The sequence below is a fragment of the Zootoca vivipara genome, chromosome 4 (assembly GCF_965207765.1).
Source record: "Zootoca vivipara chromosome 4, rZooViv2.hap1.1, whole genome shotgun sequence".
In the NCBI taxonomy this organism is placed as follows: Eukaryota; Metazoa; Chordata; class Lepidosauria; order Squamata; family Lacertidae; genus Zootoca; species Zootoca vivipara.
This window is the reverse complement of record NC_142587.1, coordinates 22,172,261-22,194,055: the sequence shown is the minus strand read 5'-3', so window position 1 is coordinate 22,194,055 and position 21,795 is coordinate 22,172,261. Positions and strand designations below refer to the sequence as shown.

Here is a 21,795-nt window from a genome sequence, read left to right as displayed (position 1 = left end):
CAGGCATAGGCAAACTCGGCCCTCCAGATGTTTTGGGACTACAACTCCCATGATCCCTAACTGATCCCTAGCTAACAGGACCAATGGTCAGGGATGATGGGAATTGTAGTCCTAAAACATCTGGAGGGCCGAGTTTGCCTATGCCTGGTGTAGGGTTTTCTCCTTGGCCGTTTCTTCTCCCAGAGATGTCCCACAAGGCAACAGACATAGGAGCTAACTCCTAAGGGCTGAGTTTCCTTTGCCCCCCCCCAATAAAATATTGGAGGGCCCCTCCCCAAGTTGATGGGCATCCTCATTCACATGGTGTGCATGCATTGTGTCTTGTGATTAGTGTGGTGGTGCTTACCTGGACCTCTCCAATATTTTATTCAAGATGGCACCCCTGGCAGTAGAGGTTTAGGATCAGTTTTCCTTCTCATAGATGGGCTACCTTCCCAGGTAGCTCATCGGCCCCTCAGTTCCCTCTACAGTACGTGCAGAAACCACCTTCTTCTGGTTCCACTGTTGGTCTCGTCTGCTCCATCTGCCAGAGCCTGTGTTTGCCTATCTTGCCAGGTTTGAGATCCATCTGCTACCCTCAACTACCCTTAGTTGGCCAGTAATGGCCATTTCCCAGGGTGTGGCTGCTGCTGCATGCTGACAGCTTCTAGGAGCCACAGGTGAGGGCTGAGTGCAGGGTTGGGACCTCTTGCTGCACCAGCGGTTTGGGGATTCCTATGCAGAAGGAGAGTTTTCCCCTAGAAACCCACTAGTCCCACTTTTATTCTGCCTTGGTCAGACCACACCTGGAGTTCTGTGTCCAGTTTAAGAAGGATATTGTCAAGCTGGAAGGTGTGCAGAGGAGGGAGACCAAGACGATCGAGGGTCGAGAAACCAAGCCTTAAGAGGAATGGTTGAAGGAACTGGGGATGTTTAGCCTGGAAAAGAGGAGACTGAGAGAAGGTATGATAGCCATCTTAAAATATTTTAATGGCAGTCACATGGAAGATGGAGCAAGGTTGTGTTCTCCAGCTCTGGAGGGTAGGACATATAAACCAAAGGCTTCAAGTTACAAGAAAGGAGATTCTGACTTCCTGACAGTACTCTGTTAGACAGTGGAAAGGTCTCTTCCTGGAGGTGCTAGGCTCTCCTTCCCTGGATGTTTTGGAGCAGAGGTTGGATGGCCACCTGTCATGTATGTTTGAGGGATAGCTCAGTTGGTTGAGCGTGAGACTCTTAATCTCAGGGTCGTGGGTTCAAGCCCCATAGAATCGTAGAGTTGGACGGGACCCTGAGGGTCCTCTATGCAGGAACACGCAGCTGGGAATTTGGCACCATCGGCACCGTGACCGAGCTGTAACCAACTGAGCTATAAACCAGGCGAAAGATTATGCCGCAATAAATCTGTGACATTTTCAAGACGCCACACGACTTGAGTTGCGATTCCTGCATCACCTGGGCTGGGCTGGATGACCATCGGGGGTCTCTTCCCATCTCTACCCGCGCCTTGATCTTCCCGCGCTCCGCCAACCCCCGGCTGCCGACCGCTGTGTCTCCACCTCGTCGCCCCACATCTCCTTGCTGGACTACATTTCCCGGCATGACTGGTGAGCGTGGGAAGTGGCTCCCGTGTGTTTTTCCCCTTCGGAAGAAGAAGTTTTCGTGGGACCGACGAACCCTGCCCGCTCCCCTTCTCCCCACCCCCCGACCCTCTCTTCTCGCCGCGCCGGAGATGCGGGCGGAGGAGCGCAAAGGCTCCGGGCGTCGTTAGTAGGGGCTGCCGTCGCAAGACAAAGGAACTGGCATGTGGCTGCCGTCCCGGAGCCTCTCCCCGCTCATGCATCGCCCAGACAAAGGCCGCCTCTCCCTTGCAGCTTTCGGACGAGGGCAGGAAGCGGAGGAAACATCCGATCGCACCACGCTGCCTTCCGTCCTGCAAAACTGCCGTCTCTAAGCGTGAGAGAGACGCTCGCCTCCCCACCCCCCGCTTTGCCCTTTGCTCCTTCGACGGGAAGCTCTGTAAATGTTCCGCCTTGGGCTGACTTGCTACTGGCCATTGGGGACGGTGATCCTGGTCCTTTGCGAGTCGGCTGCGGGGAGCCAGCTGAGCCCCGAGAGGAGTTTGGTATGGGGACCCGGCCTGAGAGCAGAGGTGGTCCTCCCCGCCCGGTATTTTTACATCCAGGCTGTGGACACGGAAGGGAAGAGGTAATTCGGTGTAACGCTTTCTCTTTTCTTTTTTAAGCGGGTGGGAACAGGGCCGGGGAGGAGTTAAGGTGGATGCGAAGCGATGCGAGAGCCTGGCTTGGCGGATCTGGAAACGGATTTGCATGCCCGTCGCAGGAATCCGGAAGAAGCTCTGTGTTTTGGAAAGAAAAGCAACTTTTGCGCGTGTTTATATGTGTGTGTGATCCGCTCTGCCCTCGGTATACAGCTCTATGGAGAGAGAGAGAGAAAGGCGATTTAGCAAACTTTGATTGGTTCCCCCAGGGCACTCTTGAGTAAGGAGCTGCGAGTAAATCTGTGTTTTTGGAAACGTCCTTAGAAAATTCACACTTACCGTCTTTATGTGTATGCTTCAAAGCAGTGTTAGAAAGCTAGGAGCTCAAGGGCGCCTTAAACCGAGGTTATGGGTGCAACAACAGAATGTCTTTTTTATAATAATAATAATAATACAAAGCTGAAAATGAACGAACTGCAGCTAAAGCCTTATGTTCATTTTTCACACTGTCTAGTGACCTTCACCTGCCCACCCTCCTAATATCTCTTCTCCAGTCTTCAGAGAGTAGCTGGAAGTGGGGAGGCAGAAAAAGGTCCTTACACACTGCAGTTTAATCTGAAATCTTAGGCACAGTACTGCACCCAGAGCTCAGAAACTGCTCACGCTATTGAAATTCCCGGTCACAAAATGCGGCTAGAACAATGGGAGTTTTGAACGCTACTTAAAAGTGCAGCGTGTGATGTTTGGCCCAGAAAGGTGCACTCATTTGAGAGCAAACATGGGTGTAGTGTGGTGGGGGTCAGGGAGGGGCCGTAGCCCCAGGTGCACAGTTTTCAAGGGTGCCCCCAAGCAGGGATGCCTTTCCCACCCTGCCTGCCGTCAGGGGTCTGTGGGCCCCAGAGCCTGGCCTGGCATTGCCTCCGTGTCCCCAGCAGCTTGGTTCTGTTCACCCTCCACACCCCTAGCACCAGCAAACGCCACAATGCTGCTGGGAGGAAAGGGGCAAATTGTGAATGCCCCAGACCAGTGGTTCTCAAAGGGTGTGGCAAGAGAGGGTGGCAAGTGTGGCAGGAAGCTACAAGGACGATCAAAGAAACATTTAAACGTTTCAGGGTAGTATAGTATCAAAATATTATTATTTTTTTGCAGAATGTGGATAAGATATCTTTTCAAAACGAGAGCCTCAAGTGACTGAGGACAATCCTAGTTGTGTTCTCCAATGCATTTCTTATCAATAAAAAAACCCCAACATAGTGCAAGCAAATTTTTAATCCGAAAGTGGGGCACAGAGAAAAAAGCTTGAGAACCACTGCCTTGGGGCTGAATACACATGCATCTAGACATGTGATCCCATCTGAATGGATGCAGGTTTTCTCCTTCCCTGTGGAAGCCCAGTTCCATATGTGTAGTGCTCGAGTTTCATCCACTTGGATGGGGATAATTTTGCATGTGTGTGCATTGGTTCGCATACCATAGCAAGCCAATAGTGTTATCTGTACTCAGGCTTGTGGTTAAGCTCTCTCCTCCCTAATCATGAGCTGCAGCCAGGAAAAATCTCTGATTATAGATGGTTACGGAGGAGTGAGCTTAATATCAAGTCCCCTTTCGATGGTGCAATCTTGTCCCTGGGAGCCTGCACAGCTGCCCTGAGCCATAGTTGGGCCACATCTGCAGGCGTGTAATGTGAAGCTAATGCATTTAATGCAAAGTTCTACATAGAATTTCAGGAATACAGAATTTCTTCCAGTGTCTTTTTTGTTTTCTTAAAAAAACAAGCCTTATTTTTGTGACTTTAAAAAATGCCTTTGGGTCCTTCATATAGGTCTGTGTTGGATTTCATATTGTCTTGGACAACCAAGGACCTTCTTTGGGGAAAATATTTGCAACTCCTGCCCTTTTTGGCTATGGTCCTAAACACAGTCAGACTGATTAAATTGACTTCAGCTGCTTAATGGTTTGCAGCACTGGACCTGCTATAATTTAAATAAGGTTGTAATTTAACCAATGTAGCACTTTAAAAAAAGCCTTGCAAAGTCTATTGCACTTCAAGTTCATTCCAACTTTGTACTTGAATTTAAATCCCTGATGTTTTCCCACTATATAGAAATGATTGGAAATAGAAAGAGAACGAGGCATGAATTTGGGTGGGGAAATGTGTTATAATAGAAGCAAACAAATTGAGCAGTGCATCAGTGGTTGAGTTTAACTCCACTGGTCTTTTCGGAGCTTCCAGACCTTCAAAAGGAAGTATTTTTTTCACAAGGCACAAAATGAACTTGTGGAATTCACTGCCACAAGATGTGGGGATGGGCAGTTGGTTAGGTGGCTTAGTCAGAGGATTAGTCAAAGGTATGATCAGTGGCTACTAGTCACAAAGGCTACAAGCAGCCTCCAAGTTTCAGGAGGCAGTATGCTGGGGAACAACCGGAGGACAAGGCTTAACTGAGGCATTCTTGTTTGCTCCTATGAGAAAAAAGATTCTAGATTTGACATTTGGGCTGATCCACGAAGACACAAGTTACTTTTTTTCCTTCTTTATAAACGGGAAAAAAAATCAGCCTGAAACTGAGCAATCACCAAGGAACCTATAGGTAAAGGTAAAGGACCCCTAGACGGTTAAGTCCAGTCAAAGGTGACTATGGGGTTGCAGTGCTCATCTCACTTTCAGGTCAAGGGATCCGGCGATTGTCCACAGACTAATCTGCTTCTGGCACAACAGGACACCATGACGAATGCCAGAGCGCACGGAAATGCCATTTACCTTCCCGCCACAGCGGTACCTATTTATCTACTTGCACTGGCATGCTTTCAAATTGCTAGGTTGGCAGGAGTTGGGACAGAGCAACTGGAGCTCACCCTGTCACACAGATTTGAACTGCCAACCTTCTGATCGGCAAGCCCAAGAGGCTCAGTGGTTTAGACCACAGCGCCACTCACATCCCTTCTGCCAAGAGACCTACAAAGCACTTAAACACATATTTCAATTTCAGTATAATACATGACATTATAGTATCTTTGCTAGTGTGAGGAGGAACCATGGAGGTATTTTAGATAGGGAGGGGTGTTAAAACACTACCTTTTCTTGCGTTCACATCACATCTGGGGGGGGAAAGGTTACTCAAAACATTTACCTCAGTAGGCATGTTTGCAAGTTAATTTATCCAGCTCTGGGTATTGGTAGAAAAGTTCTGGAAAACCTTGGTGTTCAACAGAAGTTTAATCCCTGAGAGACAGCTCATCCACTTTTACTGATGCATGCAATATGTACCTCACGTGCGATGACAGTGATGCTCAGCAGGCCTGGTCAGCACTTCAGTTTAACTGAATAACAGACCCCAGAATACATTGCAATATGCAGGGGGGTTTCTTGGCAGATGAGTTTCTGTGGAAAGACTTCCCTAGAAGTAAAAAAATAAATAAATTGAAAAGCACTGTTGCAGAGTATCAGATAATATGAAGTATTTCAGCTGTCAGTGAGACCCATTCCCTTGTTGGTTTAACTTTACAACCCCCAAAGTTTATCCTTAAACTTTTCGACTCGGCTGTAGAATTCTAACCTGAAAAGGGGGGGGGGTGTTTGATTTCATCTTCCCCATTTTCTTTGTTTCCCTGCATAGGTTTACCGTCTCTCCGGGTGAAAATGCATTCCAAGTAAAGATCACGGCTCCCGAGGAGCAATTTACGCGGGTAGGAGTGCAAATATTAGACAGGAAAGATGGCTCCTTCATCGTCAGGTACAGGATGTATGCAAGCTACAAAAACCTGAGAATCGAGGTTCAGGCCCAAGGTGTGCACGTTGCCGAATCTCCGTACAGCTTGAAAGGTACAAAAATGGCATCTCACGTAGTAGCATTAATCTGCACTGTTGGGAGACTCTTATGCATTGTAATTGGGACCGAAGTTTGCCTTGCAAAAGTAAAACCAACTTGTTGGATGTGCCCACCCCTTCCGGTGGACTATTAATCTCCCTTTCGGTCTTCCACAATATGGGCAGTGATCTCAATGCAAGGGAGGAGAAAAGATCTACTTGAATTGTGTGACGCAGCTCATGTTGCCGCTGATTGGTAATGGATTCAGAGATGTGTTAGCTTTGCCCAGAATGCACGGGCTCATCTCTGAGCATTTACTGCAGGGATATGAAACCTGTGAGAGCCATAGTTCCCTCGCACAGGCCCTGGTGAGACTCTGGGAGGCGATATCAGCTGCTAGACTGTCCCGCAGCTGCAAGAAGAATGCCTGCCCATTGTTCTGGGAATTGGTGGGAAAATATAGATAAATCGTTTTGAGGGTTAAGAATAAAGACACTGTCAGATTTTAATCCAGAAAAAAAACCCTGTGCCCTCCATCATCAAAAGTCTTGAAAATACAGTGGTACCTCTAGTTATGAACTTTATTCGTTCCGGAGGTCCGTTCTTAACCTGAAACTGTTCTTAACTAGAGGCGTGCTTTTGCTAATGGGGCCTCTTGCTGCCACTGCGCCGCCGGCACACAATTTCTTTTCTCAACCTGAGGCAAAGTTCTCAACTCGAGGTAACTCTTCCCAAGTTAGCGGAGTTTGTAACCTGAAGCATTTGTAACCTGAGGTGTTTGCAACTCGAGGTACCACTGTATGTGTTTTGGAGAGTGCTCTAGAAAACCAGGTATCTTGCTAAATATAAGTCAAGAGGTGCTTCAAATTAATTGTAACTCATTATCGAATATGTACGATATGTGACTGCAAACACACGCCTTAAAACAAATTTATTGTGTGCAGGACCCGTCTATCACGAGAACTGTGATTGCCCCCAGGAAGATGGAAATGCTTGGCTGGAAGAAATGAGCTGCCCTCCATCCATTTTGCAGATTCAGAGAGATCTGGCGCATTTCCCCACAGTCGACCCTGACAAAATTGCCAAAGAAATCCCACAGCGGTTTGGGCAGAGGCAGAGCTTGTGCCATTACACCATAAAAGACAACAAGGTACACACTCCCCTGATGGAAGTGGCTGTTTTTGCAAATAAATGTATGATAAAATCCCTGGAGAACAATGGAAGGTAGTCATTGTTCCTCTGGAGCCTGCTGTTCAGCTGACAGAAATCAGCTGGTGTCCTTATGCAAGTGCCTGGCATATGCATGTACCTGCCGGTCAGAGTAAACACTACTAAGGTAGATGGAAAATAAAAAAATTCCTTCAGTAGCACCTTAAAGACCAACTAAGTTTTTATTTTGGTATGAGCTTTCGTGTGCATGCATACTTCTTCAGATACACTTGAAACAGAAGTCAGACCCTTATGTATATACAGAGGGTGGTGGGGGTGGGGTGGGAATGGGTGATGGGCTGATGGGAGTGGTAAACCTGTAGGTGGCTGTTAACGACTGCTGATGACTGCAATTGGTCCTGTGGGGGAAAAGCAAGGGCTGAAGCACTAAAGAAAGCTTGATCATGCATAATGAGATAAGAATCCAATGTCTTTGTTCATCCCAGGTGGCTCCATGGTTTTAAGCTTGGTAATGAGTTCCAATTCAGCAACTTCTCTTTCCAGTCTGTTCCTGAAATTTTTCTGTAATAAAACAGCTGCTTTGAGATCTTGTATAGAATGCCCTGGGAGATTGAAGTGTTCTCCTTCTGGTTTCTCTGTCTTGTGGTTCCTGATGTCAGATTTATGTCCATTTATCCTTTGGCGTAGGGTTTGGCCTGTTTGTCCAATATAGAGAGCTGAAGGGCACTGTTGGCATTTGATGGCATATACAGTGTTAGAAGATGAGCAATTAAATAGTCCTGAGATGGTATGTTGGATGTTGTTGGGGCCAGTAATGATGTTGTCCGGGTGTATGTGGCAGCAAAGAGGTAGATGGAGCAAGAGTCTGCCTTATTATAATGGCAAGCTTCCTAAATTCCTAAACTTAGAGCATACATCAGTGAAACCATCCTCCGGGTACAGGGTGGCTTATTAATTCAATAAATAAATAAAATAAATAAACCCTTTCTTCTGGCCAAACTACTAATAGGTAACCCGAGGCTAAAGAGAACACAAGAACTCAGGAAGAGCCAAGGTAAAAGCGAAATAATTATTTTGCTAAATCAGACCAAGTTCCATCTAGTCTGACATGAGAAAACCAGTTGCAAGTATGTAGTTGCTTAAAGGTAAAGGTAAAGGGACCCCTGACCATTAGGTCCAGTTGTGACCGACTCTGGGGTTGCAGCACTCATCTCGCTTTACTGGCTGAGGGAGCCGGTGTACAGCTTCTGGGTCATGTGGCCAGCATGACAAAGCCACTTCTGGCAAACCAGAGCAGCACACAGAAACGCTATTTATCTACTTGCACTTTGACGTGCTTTCGAACTGCTAGGTTGGCAGGAGCTGGGACCGAGCAACGGGAGCTCACCCTGTGACAGGGATTCGAACCGCCGACCTTCTGATCGGCAAGCCCTAGTCTCAGTGGTTTAACCCACAGCGCCACCCACGTCCCTATGTAGTAGCTTATACGGGGGCAATTCCCATCCTTGCTTTCATTGTCCGCAGCATCTGGTATTCGGAGAGAAACTGTCTCTGAACATGGTTACTAGCTGTTGGTGGACCATGAATTTATATAATGTTTTTTTAAAAAAAAAAAAATTAACAGAGCAGCTATTGCAGAATCTTGTGGCAGTAAACGTTGATTATGCATTGTGCAGAAAATACCCACCTTTTGCCGTGAACAAGAGATTTCTCTCCAAAGCAGGGTGATGGCATTGCATATTGCAAAGTAGGTGGCATTGGCAGGCAGGCATCTTGGGGCTGGATTTATTCCCTGAAGACTGGGTCCCTTTCCAACGAGCTGGCACTCTTGTTAGAAAGAGTTGCTCTTTCCATTACTTCCATCTAATGCTAGTTCTGTGTTACAAATCCTCACAAGGTGCTCCTAATGAGGACCTGGTAAAACTGTTATTGTCGGCCTGGCAAACTTGTTGGACATTAGCAATAGCAGCTATAAGAGCAAGGTTGTTGGCTGTCATATATTCTGTGTTGTTGGTTCTGCAGTCCTAAAGTTACATTAGAAAATGGGGGTGATCTGAAGGGTTTAAGCCTTTTCTTTCTTTCTTTTTTTGAGGGGGGGAGCCTAATTCAAACATGCTCAGTCTGGTTTGTTTGTTTTTTAGGTTTACATAAAGACCCACGGTGAACATGTAGGCTTCAGGATATTCATGGATGCCATCCTTCTTTCTTTGACTCGGAAAGTGAGTAGACGTCTTAAAAAACATGGTTGTTACAGATTTTAATTCCGTTTTGTTTTTAAGTTTATGTGCTGTGTCCTCTGCCATGAATATGGCACCCAAAGTGCTGTAGAACACAATAAACAGTAAAAACGAGTTAACAATAAAAAATGGCAACCTTGAAATAAACATTAAAACGAAAGGTAAAGGACCCCTGGATGGTTAAGTCAAGTCAAAGGCAACTATGGGGTTGCAGCTTTCTGGGTCATGTGGCCAGCATGACTAAATCGCTTCTGGTGCAACGGGACACCGTGACGGAAACCAGAGTGCACGGAAACGCCGTTTACCTTCCCACCACAGTGGTACCTATTTATCTACTCACTCTGGTATGCTTTTAAACTGCTAGGTTGGCAGGAGCTGGGGCAGAGCAACTGGGATTCGAACTGTCGACCTTCTGATCAGCAAGCCCAAGAGGCTCAGTGGTTTAGACCACACCACCACCTGCATCCCTGAAAACAAATGACAGCCTCCATAAGACACAGGTGGAAAATGGTGCTGTGAGCAAAAGAAACAGAGTCACCCGCCACTAGGCAGCCGGAATGGTTATTTAGAAAAGCCTCATTTTAACTAAATACTGAAAGGCCAACGAAGATGTGACTGTCTGAATTTGAGCTGATAGACAACTGGGGACAAGATGGGAGCCTGCAGTCCCCTATAGCTTGTGGCAAACTAGCCATTCCCAAGTGCTGCTGTCAACTAGGAGTAACATTATTGTCAAGCAGCCTTCCCGATTCCCATAAGTCTGCAGCAGCCCAGGAAATTTTTCTGATCTACAGTTTCAAATGCTGGCCTTCCTGTCTGGTGCTAGCAGGGTGGATTTGATTTAAATCAAACTGATTTAAATCACGATTTAAATCACGATTTAAATCACTAGTCAGTAAGGCTTGATTTAAATCATAGTTGATTTAAATCATAAAGACTAATTCTTGCTGGTATAACTTTATTATGCAAGTAGATGAAGATTTTTAGAATAACAACTTTTCATATTAGTTTTTTTATCCCCAGTTTAATAGGTTAATCATTCATATTTGGACAACTTTACTGTTGTACTTAGGAAGGAGAAAAATAATCATTACCTTAATAATAACAATTTAAATAGATTTATTCAACTGAAACAATAACATTTCAGCAAATGTTATTTGCTTAAACAAACATCCATGTTTGTTAACTAATTTGGCTAAACAAAAACAAAATATATATATTTTAAGAAACTTAGACTGTCAGCCCAGCCTACACATGAAAAACTTAAATACTGTCCAAACAATCAGAAAAATATTGTTTCTATTCTATTCACTGAACTTCTTGAAACTTAGCACTGAAGGGGTTGCTTCTGTATTCATAGGTTTGTAGAACAATAGGATTAAGGTCTTTTTCTCAACTCTGTTCATGTTATAACATTTTTGCTGTGAAGAAGAGGCATGTGATCTCTGTTGAGTCAAATTCAGTTTTGAGAACTGCAAAAGTAAACCAAGCACCTGTGATAATATCTTGTAGGCAGAGAAACTGCCCAATAATCTTACAAAAACCTCTGGAAGAGGTGAATGGATTAATGGAATTTATTTACCCCATAAATTAAACATATACAACCTTATACTACATAATTACAAAAACGAATCTTTATTTCATGATGGAATAACCTTTGGATGGTAATATTCTTTCCTCAAAAAGCATTTTATTTAAAAAAATCCAATTTAAATCAAAAAAATCGATTTAAATCAAAAAAATCCGATTTAAATCAAAAAAATCCAATTTTTTTGATTTTTTTAAAAAAAATCATTGATTTTTATCCACCCTGGGTGCTAGACAGGCTCCTTTCTAAGAGTCCTAGAAGGGAAGCCTTAAATTGGATAAGGACTGGGTGCTGGGATTAACCTTTTTCTTACTATGTCGCTGTCATTTTTGCTGAAAACCATGCTGTCCTAAATCTTGCTCTGGAAAATCTACTGTCAAAAAGTCCCTGGAGTCGTCTCATCACTGGAATTCCAGCCTATTTGAAGTAATAGATGCCTGAAGGGTGTGCTGTAAAAATTGCAAAAACCAAATCCAGATGACTTAGGCAAGTTAGTTACGTCCGTGCTATTAAGCAGAGCAAATCTCTCAAGGGTCCCTAATGAGTTTTCCTTTCTCCAGAACAAAAAAAGATAGAAGTTTCTATCGCTGCAGGGGCAGCTTCTCTGATGAGAAAATTTACAATCAGTATCAGGGATGAACCAGACTTTCAAGTTTCCCAAAGGGAGGGGGAGACTTAGGCTTGGAGGAAGGAGGAGGTGTCCCCAAGGGGGATAAGGAGGAGAGAGTTATTGAAGTCAGAATAGAGGAACAGACAGGGAGAGATATAGAGCCAGGGAGTTCACAGGAGCAAGTTCCGGTACAGAATCAGGGGAAATGTTTAAGCCAGCTCTTGTGAGGCGTGTAGATAAGAGGAGGGGCGAAATACAGAGCGAGAGTGTTCACCATTTTCTGACTTGCTGGAAGGGCAAACACAGACCTCAGCAGAGATCTTAACTGAGTGACTCTGATGAATGATCATTATGTGCTAATGACCGGTTGTAAATACTGTAAATAAAGGCTATAATACCATCAGGAGACTCTTGTGGTGATTGTGTGAAGAGAGGAAGCCGGTCAGCCCTGACAGTTAGCTCAACTGGCATACAGTCGGTGTCAAACTAGACGTGACATGAGAACTCTGTGGTCAGAGACAGTATTGTGTAACGGTTAGGGTTTTGGACTACTTTTATTTTCCTTCCACTCTGCAGTTTTAATCCGAAATCTTAGGGCGCAGTACTGCGTCCAGAGCTCACAAACTGCTCGCACTATTGAAATTCCTGGTCGCAAAATGTGCCTAGAACAACACTTGACTACCACCACCTGCAAGTTGCTGTTTACACCCGTTGGTAATATTTACAGTCATTGATGAAAAGGGGAGGGTATAATTTTGAACACGTTAACCTGCCCTCTCCCTGCACCATGCTTCTGATCAAAACGAGACTTAGTTTTCTCTTCCTTTCCCCACTTAGCTGGTTTGTTTTTCTAAAAAAAAAATTTAAAAATGGCAAAATTAAAGAGCAATCTGCTTTCCATTACGAAAAAAAGGAACAAAACCTTGGTCCACTCTGTTCTGTATCCCATGCTTAAATGTACATTATTTTGTACTTTGCTGTTTTCTCTTTTTCTGCCATGAGGGAACTGTTACCCTGAACTGCCTCATTCGTGCCACAGGACTCCTGAGTATTCAAGAGGATTGTATGGGTGCCCACTCAATTCCCACTGGGTGCTGGTTAGGGCCTTTGGCCCTCACCATGTGAATTGAAACCATGACTGTAAACAACAACTCAACACCCAGATCTGTCTGCACATTGCAGGGGGAGATTGATAGCAGAGGGCAAGCTCTTTGAGCTGCCATTACTGATATCTGAAGTTCCCTTTCAAAACTTTCAAGGAAACACAGGGTTCCCTAGAACCCAGTGCAGATTGCACCGTCATTCAAAAGATGTCGCCACGAACATTAAAGAAAATGTGCTTCAAGAAGTCTGTTGAAAAATATGTCAATACAGTAAATGCAGCCTGAACTTAGGTTCTGAGAAATAGAATGGCTTGCAATTCACATTGTGATTATAAACCAGCAGGTGGCATTGCGCTCCTAAAGATTTCGGTGTACATGGTTCCTTTTACCCTAAGAAGGCAGAAGACAAATACAACATGTTGGCTTATCCCTGCCTTACAAAAGCCTGTCGAGAGTTGCTTCTCAGAGAAATTCACTTATCTTGGGTGTAGTGAGTAAAGCAGGCGTCCTCAACCTCGGCCCTCCAGATGTTTTGAGACTACAATTCCCATCATCCCTGGCCTCTGGTCCTGCTAGCTAGGGATCATGGGAGTTGTAGGCCAAAAACATCTGGAGGGCCGAGGTTGAGGAAGCCTGGGGTAAAGAAAATGACCTATGAACAAACCACTCCATTTCAGGCTTCCTTTGGTGAATGTGAGGAGATGACAATAATACTGGTCTACCTTGCAGGGTTATGATAAATGTAATATATGTGCAGCACTTAAGCAAATCCCATAGAAATACAAAGCATAATTCATAGTTTTGTGTTGTGGGGGGGGGGTTTAGAGGACAAAATAACCTTAAATTGTACGCAGGCGGCTACAGAAAGTCAGTGAAGACCCCGGAGTACTGGTGTAATATATACTTTCAGGACTCCAATCAGGGAATGAGTGGCCTTTGCCGTTCCAGTTACTCTCCAGTCATTCATAAAGGGCTAGACCCAATTTCAATAATCAAGTTTACAAGTCTGGAGGAATGTTTGCTTTGTGTGCATTACATGTGAACTGTAGTGCAAAATTATAAAAAAAAAATAAACAGATGTCAATTTTGGGATGGTAAAAGAGTGGCCCGATGCAGTCGTAGATACCGAATGTTTCACTTTACTGTCTCTTAGGTGAAAATGCCAGATGTCGAGTTTTTTGTCAATTTGGGAGACTGGCCTTTGGAGAAAAAGAAATCCTCTCAGGACATCCACCCCATATTTTCCTGGTGCGGTTCCAACGATTCAAAAGACATTGTGATGCCAACCTATGACCTGACAGACTCCGTTTTAGAAACGATGGGCCGGTAAGAGTTCCTACCAAGGTTTTGGAAGTTGTTCCACATCTTATGATGTTTCTTGTTGACGGTGTTCATTGTTGCTGCAGTTAGCAGTGGGTACAAGCCATCACCTTTATGCATGGAAAATGGGAAGCTGGATGCAAGGGGGATATGGACAAGAGGGGGAAAGAAGCAGATAGGCAACCCAGTCAGATGGTGGGATATTATTATTATCATTATCATTATTATTAAATAAGGCGTCCCTATTTTTATCAGAGAAATGTTGGAGGACATGATTGAAAAAGTCAGGATAGTGCCTGGTTATGCGTGCCTTTGCCTCAACCCATCCCAGTCAGGAATAGAAACAGTTTCCTCACATGTCTCTCTGAGCATACTGCTTTTCATGCGATCTTCTCACTTCTGGTGAAATGGCAACAGGTACAAACCCCACATTCCTTACAAGAAGAGAAGACTCTGCTCTCTGGGGTCTCTCGCTGGGCCATGTCGCCTGCCTTTCAGCCAGAATCGGTGGTAGTTCCTCAGGGGCATATTAATACGGAGGTGACACCCGCTCCTGCCTGGAAGCTCCAACAACTGTGGACATATATCCCGTTTCCTCTCAACAGAGTCAGCCTGGACATGATGTCTGTTCAAGCAAACACCGGGCCGCCTTGGGAAGAGAAAAATGCCACAGCGATATGGCGGGGCCGAGACAGCCGCAAAGAAAGGCTCGAACTTGTGAAAATGAGTAGAAAGTACCCAGAAATCATTGATGCGGCGTTTACAAACTTCTTCTTTTTCAAGCACGATGAAAGTCTCTATGGCCCCATTGTGAAGCATATTTCCTTTTTCGATTTCTTCAAGGTACGGTACAAAGGTGATTGGGCTTAGATAAGCCTTTAGAGCAGGGGTCCCCAGACTACGGCCCGGGGGCCGGATGCGGCCCAATTGGCCTGCCAATCAGGCCCGCGACGACGCCCGCCGCCTGCTCTTACGGCGCGCAGCACGGCAGTGCTCTTCCGGGTCGGGAAAAAAGCGCCGAAAATCCTTTGTGCGCATGCGCGTGGGCCTCTCCCGACCCGGAAGAGGTCATTTCTGGTGCACTTCCGGGTCGGGGGAGGCCCATACGCATGCGCACAACGGATTTTCGGCGCTTTTTCCACCCTGGAAGCGCGCCACCGCGCCAGTAAGCGCCCGTGTGCATGCGCACGGGCGCGCACTCCCCCGCCCTCCGGCCCGCCGCGCGATCGGCGCGGTGGGAACTGGCCCAAACGCCAGTAAGTCTGGGGACCCCTGCTTTAGAGGTTTCTCCCCTTTTTAAAATTATATTGAGAGGTTGGCAGCTGCCCAGCTCCCAGAGATTAAAAAGCATATCTTACAAGTCTTTGTAGCACTATCACACAGTTCTATGGAGGCTGTATCTAGATTATAATTTTTCAGAAGCCTTAAAGTGTTACTATAGCCTGAAGGAGCGTCTCCACCCCCATCATTCTGCCCGGACACTGAGGTCCAGTGCAGAGGGCCTTCTGGCGGTTCCCTCGCTGTGAGAAACCAAGTAACAAGGAACCAGGCAGAGGGCCTTCTCGGTAGTGGCACCTGCCCTGTGGAACGCCCTCCCACCAGATGTCAAAGAGAAAAACAAGTACCAGACTTTTAGAGGACATCTGAAGGCAGCCCTGTTTAGGGAAGCTTTTAATGTTTAATAGATTATTGTATTTTAATACTTCTGTTGGAAGCCGCCCAGAGTGGCTGGGGAAACCCAGCCAGATGGGCGGGGTATAAATAATAAATTATTATTATTATTATTATTATTATTATTATTATTATTATTATTATTGCCATTGTTGCTTGGGATAAACATGTTCACTTTGTCCAAATTGCTGCGGTTCTAGATGCCTCGTAAGACAATCTGTGCAGGTGGTTTTATTTTTTTCCACATTATTTCCCTGAATGTTTTGGTGAGGCAAAATGAGACCTTAAATTCTAATTTAAGCCAGTAAATGGAAGATGGTTTTTCTATGACCAGAGGTATGATCCAAAACCGCCCCGAGCCTTTTACAACTTGGGCTGATTTTACTGTTATTAAAATTATCCCTCTAATGTGGAGATTGTTGGTCCTCTGAGTTGAGAGGTAATGTTGGTCTTCTTGGGCTTACAGTTTTAGTTTGCCCAATTAAACGTCGTATTTCTATGCCAGTTCTGCCAGTTCCTAGCGGTTGCCGGTGCCGATGCACAGATATTTCACGCTATTCAGTTGGCTCATGTTGTAAGCTCGGTAATGTTATAACATGAAGTATTGCGACGCGAAAGTAGTTTTCATGGTCTCCATGTGGGGCTTAAATGTCTCAAGCAGACTTCAGCGAAGCTGTCAATGCACATTACTGCTCTAGGCATGTTTCTCTGCCTGCACAGACCATAATCATCAGTACACACACACACACACACACACACACACACACAAGTGCTTTTGGAGGGGGCACACGGGTACGTATACCCCTAAACATTTTGTGAATCTTTGTACTTTTGTCCATTTACTGTATTTATTTTCCCCGATTTGAACTATAAAATGGTGATTTTCTTGAGTCAAAATGAGAGTACTGTACCCCTAAACATTTTTTAGGGGGGGAAAAGCACTGTATAGGTATATATATATTCAAAATAAAGACCTCAGATTGCTTTACACCTTTTGGAAAGCGTCAATGGATGAGACTCTTAGTAACACTTAAGCTTTGATTAGTTTTGTGAATGGTTAGTAAAATATGCAGTGATGTGTGATATGTAAAATGAACCACGGAAAGAGAAGAGGGGAAGTCATTGGATATTTTAAAGTTTGTAAAATGTTTTATTTGACATTGTGAAACAGAAAGTTTAATACAGTAATAATAAAATTATAGAACTTCAGAGGGACAGGAGAATTTCAAAACGAACCCAGCTAAACCTGATTAAGAGCTCACACATTATGTTTATGGGCTAAAAGCATAGCATAGTTGTGAAAGCAACACACTCATGAGCAATCCAGTATTGGCTGGAGCTCACTATTAAGGGTACATCTGGCGGCAAACCCAGGTTTGCTGCTAAGTAAATGTGTAAAAATATCCTAAAGGTTCTCTGAACTCCTGCATTCAGATCTTCTTGCAGGTATTCAACCTTCAGATGTCGATGCCATAGTGGAGAGAACACAACAAATCTACAGGCTTCCTGTTTATGAATTTTGTGTTGTGTGTTTTGCAGTATAAATACCAAATTAATATTGATGGCACAGTGGCCGCGTACCGACTGCCTTATCTGCTAGCAGGAAGTAGCATAGTGCTAAAGCAGGACTCCATCTACTACGAACATTTTTACAACGAGCTACAACCGTGGAAACATTATATTCCTTTCAAAAACGACCTAAGCGATCTCCTGGAGAAACTGCAGTGGGCCAAAGACCATGACGAAGAGGTGAAAATACAATGGACCCGCACAGATGTTGCAAAATTATGTTCCCACAGCTCTTAGGAGCTTCTTGTGCTGCACAGAATTGGGGGGGGGGGAGATTCCTGAATCTAAGCATGCAGTAGAAAGCTGGGCATGGAGTTTTGGCGTGCAATAAAGTAGATTGCAGTAAATCTACAAGAAGGTAGATTTGCAGGTAAAAAATGGGAGGCAAGGAAACAGCTAGTGCACGACTAGGAACACAGTTTTTCCTTCTTCCTCTCAAATTCCCCCTTTTTTGGAATTAGTCCCGTTTAACTCAGATGTTCTAGCTCCACATTGGGACTTTTGGTTGGTCCTAATAAAAGGTATAGACTGATAGCCGCTGTCTGGGTTCATTGCACAAAATCCCTGGTGGATTTATGCCCTTAAGAATCATCACTTCTCCCAGCTAATGGAATGTTAGTCTGTTTGAGACTGGGGGGGGGGCGGGTTTGCCTATAATGGACTCATTCAATTTGATAAAGTTTTACACATGTGAAAACTGGAATTTAATTGATCTGGATTGGGTGGGACTGAGCAAGAAGAAGGGAAACTGGCATTATAAGAAAATTAAAGTTTTAACATGAAGATACCTTACCTCTCCCCCACCTGTTATCCCTGACAGGCAAAGAATATTGCAAAAGCGGGACAAGAATTTGCAAGAAACAACCTCATGGGAGACCATATATTTTGCTATTACTTCAAACTTTTTCAGGTCAGTTCTCTCTTCGATTACGGAAATGTAAATGTAAGAATGCCTTAAATATAAAGAACTAAAGTGACTTTCCAGTTCTGTGGAGGGACAAACACATGGCTGTTCCTATATTTATTGCCATACCTTCATATGAGGTAAAGGACCCTTGAACTGTTAAGTCCAGTCAAATTTGACAATGGGGTGCAATGCTCATCTCCGCTTTCAGGCTGAGGGAGCCAGCGTTTGTCCACAGACAGCTTTCTGGGTCATGTAGCCAGCATGACTAAACTGCTTCTAAATGGGACCCCATGACGGAAGCCAGAGTGCATGGAAACACCATTTACCTTCCCACCAGAGCAGTACCTATTTATCTACTCGCACTGGTGTGCTTTTGAATGGCTAGGTTGGCAGCATGAGTTAAACGTTAAGGTTTGTTCAAACAAACAAAACAAACACACTATTAATTTCTTTATCAGATACATTAATATAATACAGTTACATTTCCAAGAACAATAAACATAGAGTCGTCCTCGGAAGTCGAACGGAATCCGGTCCGGAAGTCGTTCGACTTCCAAAACATTCGGAAACCAAAGCGCAGCTTCTGATTGGCTGCAGGAAGCATCTGAAGCCGTGTCGGACGTTCGGCTTCCAAAAATAGCTCGCAAACTGGAACAGTCACTTACGGGTTTGCGACGTTCAGGGAGCCAAAACGTTTGAGAGCTAAGTTGTTCGAAAACCAAGGCAAGACTGTATTTACATATACAGTATATCTAAAAACAAAAGTCGCTGATCAGATAGCAAGCAGCTGGCTGAATTCGCCACCACCCCAGTCCCAAAGTATAGAAGCACCTTCACAATCCCTAATTCCGTACTTGTTACATATAACCACATTGGTGCTGTTGTGGTACATCAAACATGTTATGTGTGCATTAGTCGTGGGTTCAAGTTCCACGTCAGGCAAGATTCCTGCCCAAAAGAAGACCCTCGTAGCCCCTTCTAACACAACAGTTCTCTGATTTTGCATCCCTTCAAGCCATCCGTTCAAATCGAAGGGCATCCTTTTAAAACATTACCCGTGGTGTTTAATAACCAAGATCTGCAAGTAAGCACCGTGTGAAAGGTATGCCCTAAAAATTAAGCTGGCATTTTGTTAAAGAAGCATCCCGCCTTCCACAAATCCTATTCTAATGTGGAGGGATATGTTCCTCAAAGCAGCAATCAGCAAAGATCAAAGAGCCCAGCTTTAGAAAGCCCCTCCCGAAACACAGCTGAAAATGTCTGTGCATTAACACGGAGGTACTGATATTTCAGCAAGTCACCAGGTGCAGCCCGTGTCCGCTTACAGTTTCTGTGATACCGAATCTCAGGTTCTTCCCCACGAGGTTTGCTGGAGCAATGGGCAATCGATTGGTTACAGCTTTTCCAACACTGAATGCGCCAAGTACAAGACGTGTCTCCCCCCCCCCCTTTTAATTTTTCAATTAGGAATATGCCAAACTACAAGTGACTGAACCGAAAGTGAGAGATGGCATGGAGAAAGTGGAACAGCCAGATGACGACCTTTTCCCCTGTAGTTGCCACCGAAAAAAGGTACAGTATGTACACGTTAACATTTTAGGAACTGTTTGTTCACGGGCCTGACCTACCATTTATTTAACTGGGAACATCTTATGCCTCACATGTTCGGATTCTAAGTTGGGGGAAACAGATTTTGTTATGGGTGCCAACAGAATCCCTTGACGCTTTCCCATATATTGAAGGAGGCAGAGATTTCCACAACCAATGCCAGTGGTTTAACAGAAAACCACTGAGGATGTTTTGGAGTGGGTTAAATCCTGCTGAGTCATGGAGGTAGCATGAGGCAGGAGAGCATGAGTTGCAAGTTCACAGAAACCAGCTGTATTTCACCTAGTTTTTTGTTCCAAAGGAAATTATGTGTTTAGCCAAGGAAGTTTGGGTTTTTCTGGATGCAAAAGTCACGCAGCAGATCTGCATAATTTATCTTACGATGTGCAGTTCTGCAGTTTGCTTTTTCCCGTTTCACAGAACATACTCCAGTTTTGGCAGTCGTGGCAAGGAGAAATTCATATTGCAGAAGCCTTGCCTCAAACACATAGAAATCTTGGTCGGCCACCTCTCTTGCTTCTTGAGATTTCAGCAGGAATTACCCACACACTTTCTAGCATATGTTTGCAACCATAAGAATTATCAACTTGCTTTCGAAAAAGAAAAAAGTAAAAAAAATGATATTTTAAGGAAGCTGAATGAACAATGAACCCAGGACATAGTGGGTTATGTCTTTATGCTATAAAACATGCACAATGCAGTTTTCTCTCTCACGCACACAAAACACAGGGCCTCTATCATAGAGAAAACTTCTTCCTTGCAAAAGGCCACCTTACCGTTCTGTCAATTAAGTTGTGTTACCAACTTGAGTCGGAAAGAGTTGCAAATTTTTAAAAAATGAAACAATATTGCAAGTCAACATGGGTCAAATCAATGAGGAAAGGGGGGGGGGGGTTGCTGTGACATCCTCTGAATCCATGTTGTAGTAGGAAGATTAGTATTTTGGAACTCGCGAGAAAAAATGTTTCAAAATGGGAGTTGTATTCCAAACCTTCCATCCTATTCTAACACGACCAGAAAACAGAAGTCAAGATGCAGCATAGAGTGATTATGGGTTTCTTGTGAATCTCTCATTGTTGTTATTTAAATTTACAAATATAAAGCTGAGCAGGTAGCAGGCAGGCAGTGGTAATCCTGAAATACCACCAGTCTTGCACACCAACACAAACCCTAGGGCTCCTTTCAGAGACTCCTGAAATCTAGACCAATGCTCTGGCTTGCTCTTTCCAAGGAAATTATAATGTGCAAATAAATCCTTTCCGTACCCATCTAGGCAAGTGGGTATGATACAGCCCAGGAACTTACAGACCATCATAGTCCATTAACCAGGGGCTTATTTTTCACTATTATGGACATCTCTGCAAAAATAATCTAGGGAGAAAAGGAACTTTTTCTGGAACATAAAAGAGTCTGCTCAAAATACAACAATGTAAAGCAAAGTTGTTCCGGACTACTTCAACCGTGAAATATTTTCTTCTTACTTACAGGTCAAAGAGGAACTTTAACAAGAAAACTGGTGTTTACAGTATTTGGATTTCAGTGTCTTCAGATGAAAGCAAAAAAAGACAAGTCCGAATGCCTTCTATTGTGCATGCAGTATTACTACACCTTAGCTTTTATGATTTTTTATTATTATTTTTAAAAATAAATACTATTTCCATAAAGTTGAGAGCATTTTTTTGTTAACCCAAGGTTTTCAATTAAATCAAAAAATGTCTTTGGTAATTTGCCCTAGCTCATTTCTTTTCATTTTATCACTCTGTCTAATTCTGGCATTACCACTCCATTGTGATCTCCCATTAGGATTATATTCTGATCCATGAATTCCTCTCCTCCAGATTTTTATAAAATTCAGCCTTTTTTTCATTTGGTGCATAAACTCCAACTATAATCAATTTCCCTCCTTGCAGCATCATTTGTACCACTATCACTCTCCCTTCTTCGTCCTTAAGAAATCAATTTAGGATCATATTTCTCCTTTATATACAAAACTACTCGTTTCT

General features: G+C 44.1%; 1 protein-coding gene across 1 annotated transcript; it reads left to right on the top strand.

The window, feature by feature from the left end:
* The first annotated feature begins 951 nt into the window (after positions 1 to 951).
* On the top strand, positions 952 to 21,456 carry POGLUT2 (protein O-glucosyltransferase 2). Its single transcript, XM_035116014.3, has 10 exons — positions 952 to 2,187; positions 5,818 to 6,023; positions 6,954 to 7,159; positions 9,321 to 9,398; positions 13,871 to 14,043; positions 14,643 to 14,880; positions 17,248 to 17,457; positions 18,098 to 18,187; positions 19,652 to 19,756; positions 21,280 to 21,456. The coding sequence occupies exons 1-10, from the start codon at positions 2,003 to 2,005 to the stop codon at positions 21,295 to 21,297; spliced, it is 1,509 nt and encodes a 502-aa protein (XP_034971905.3). The 5' UTR covers positions 952 to 2,002; the 3' UTR covers positions 21,298 to 21,456.
* The last annotated feature ends 339 nt before the right edge of the window (positions 21,457 to 21,795 follow it).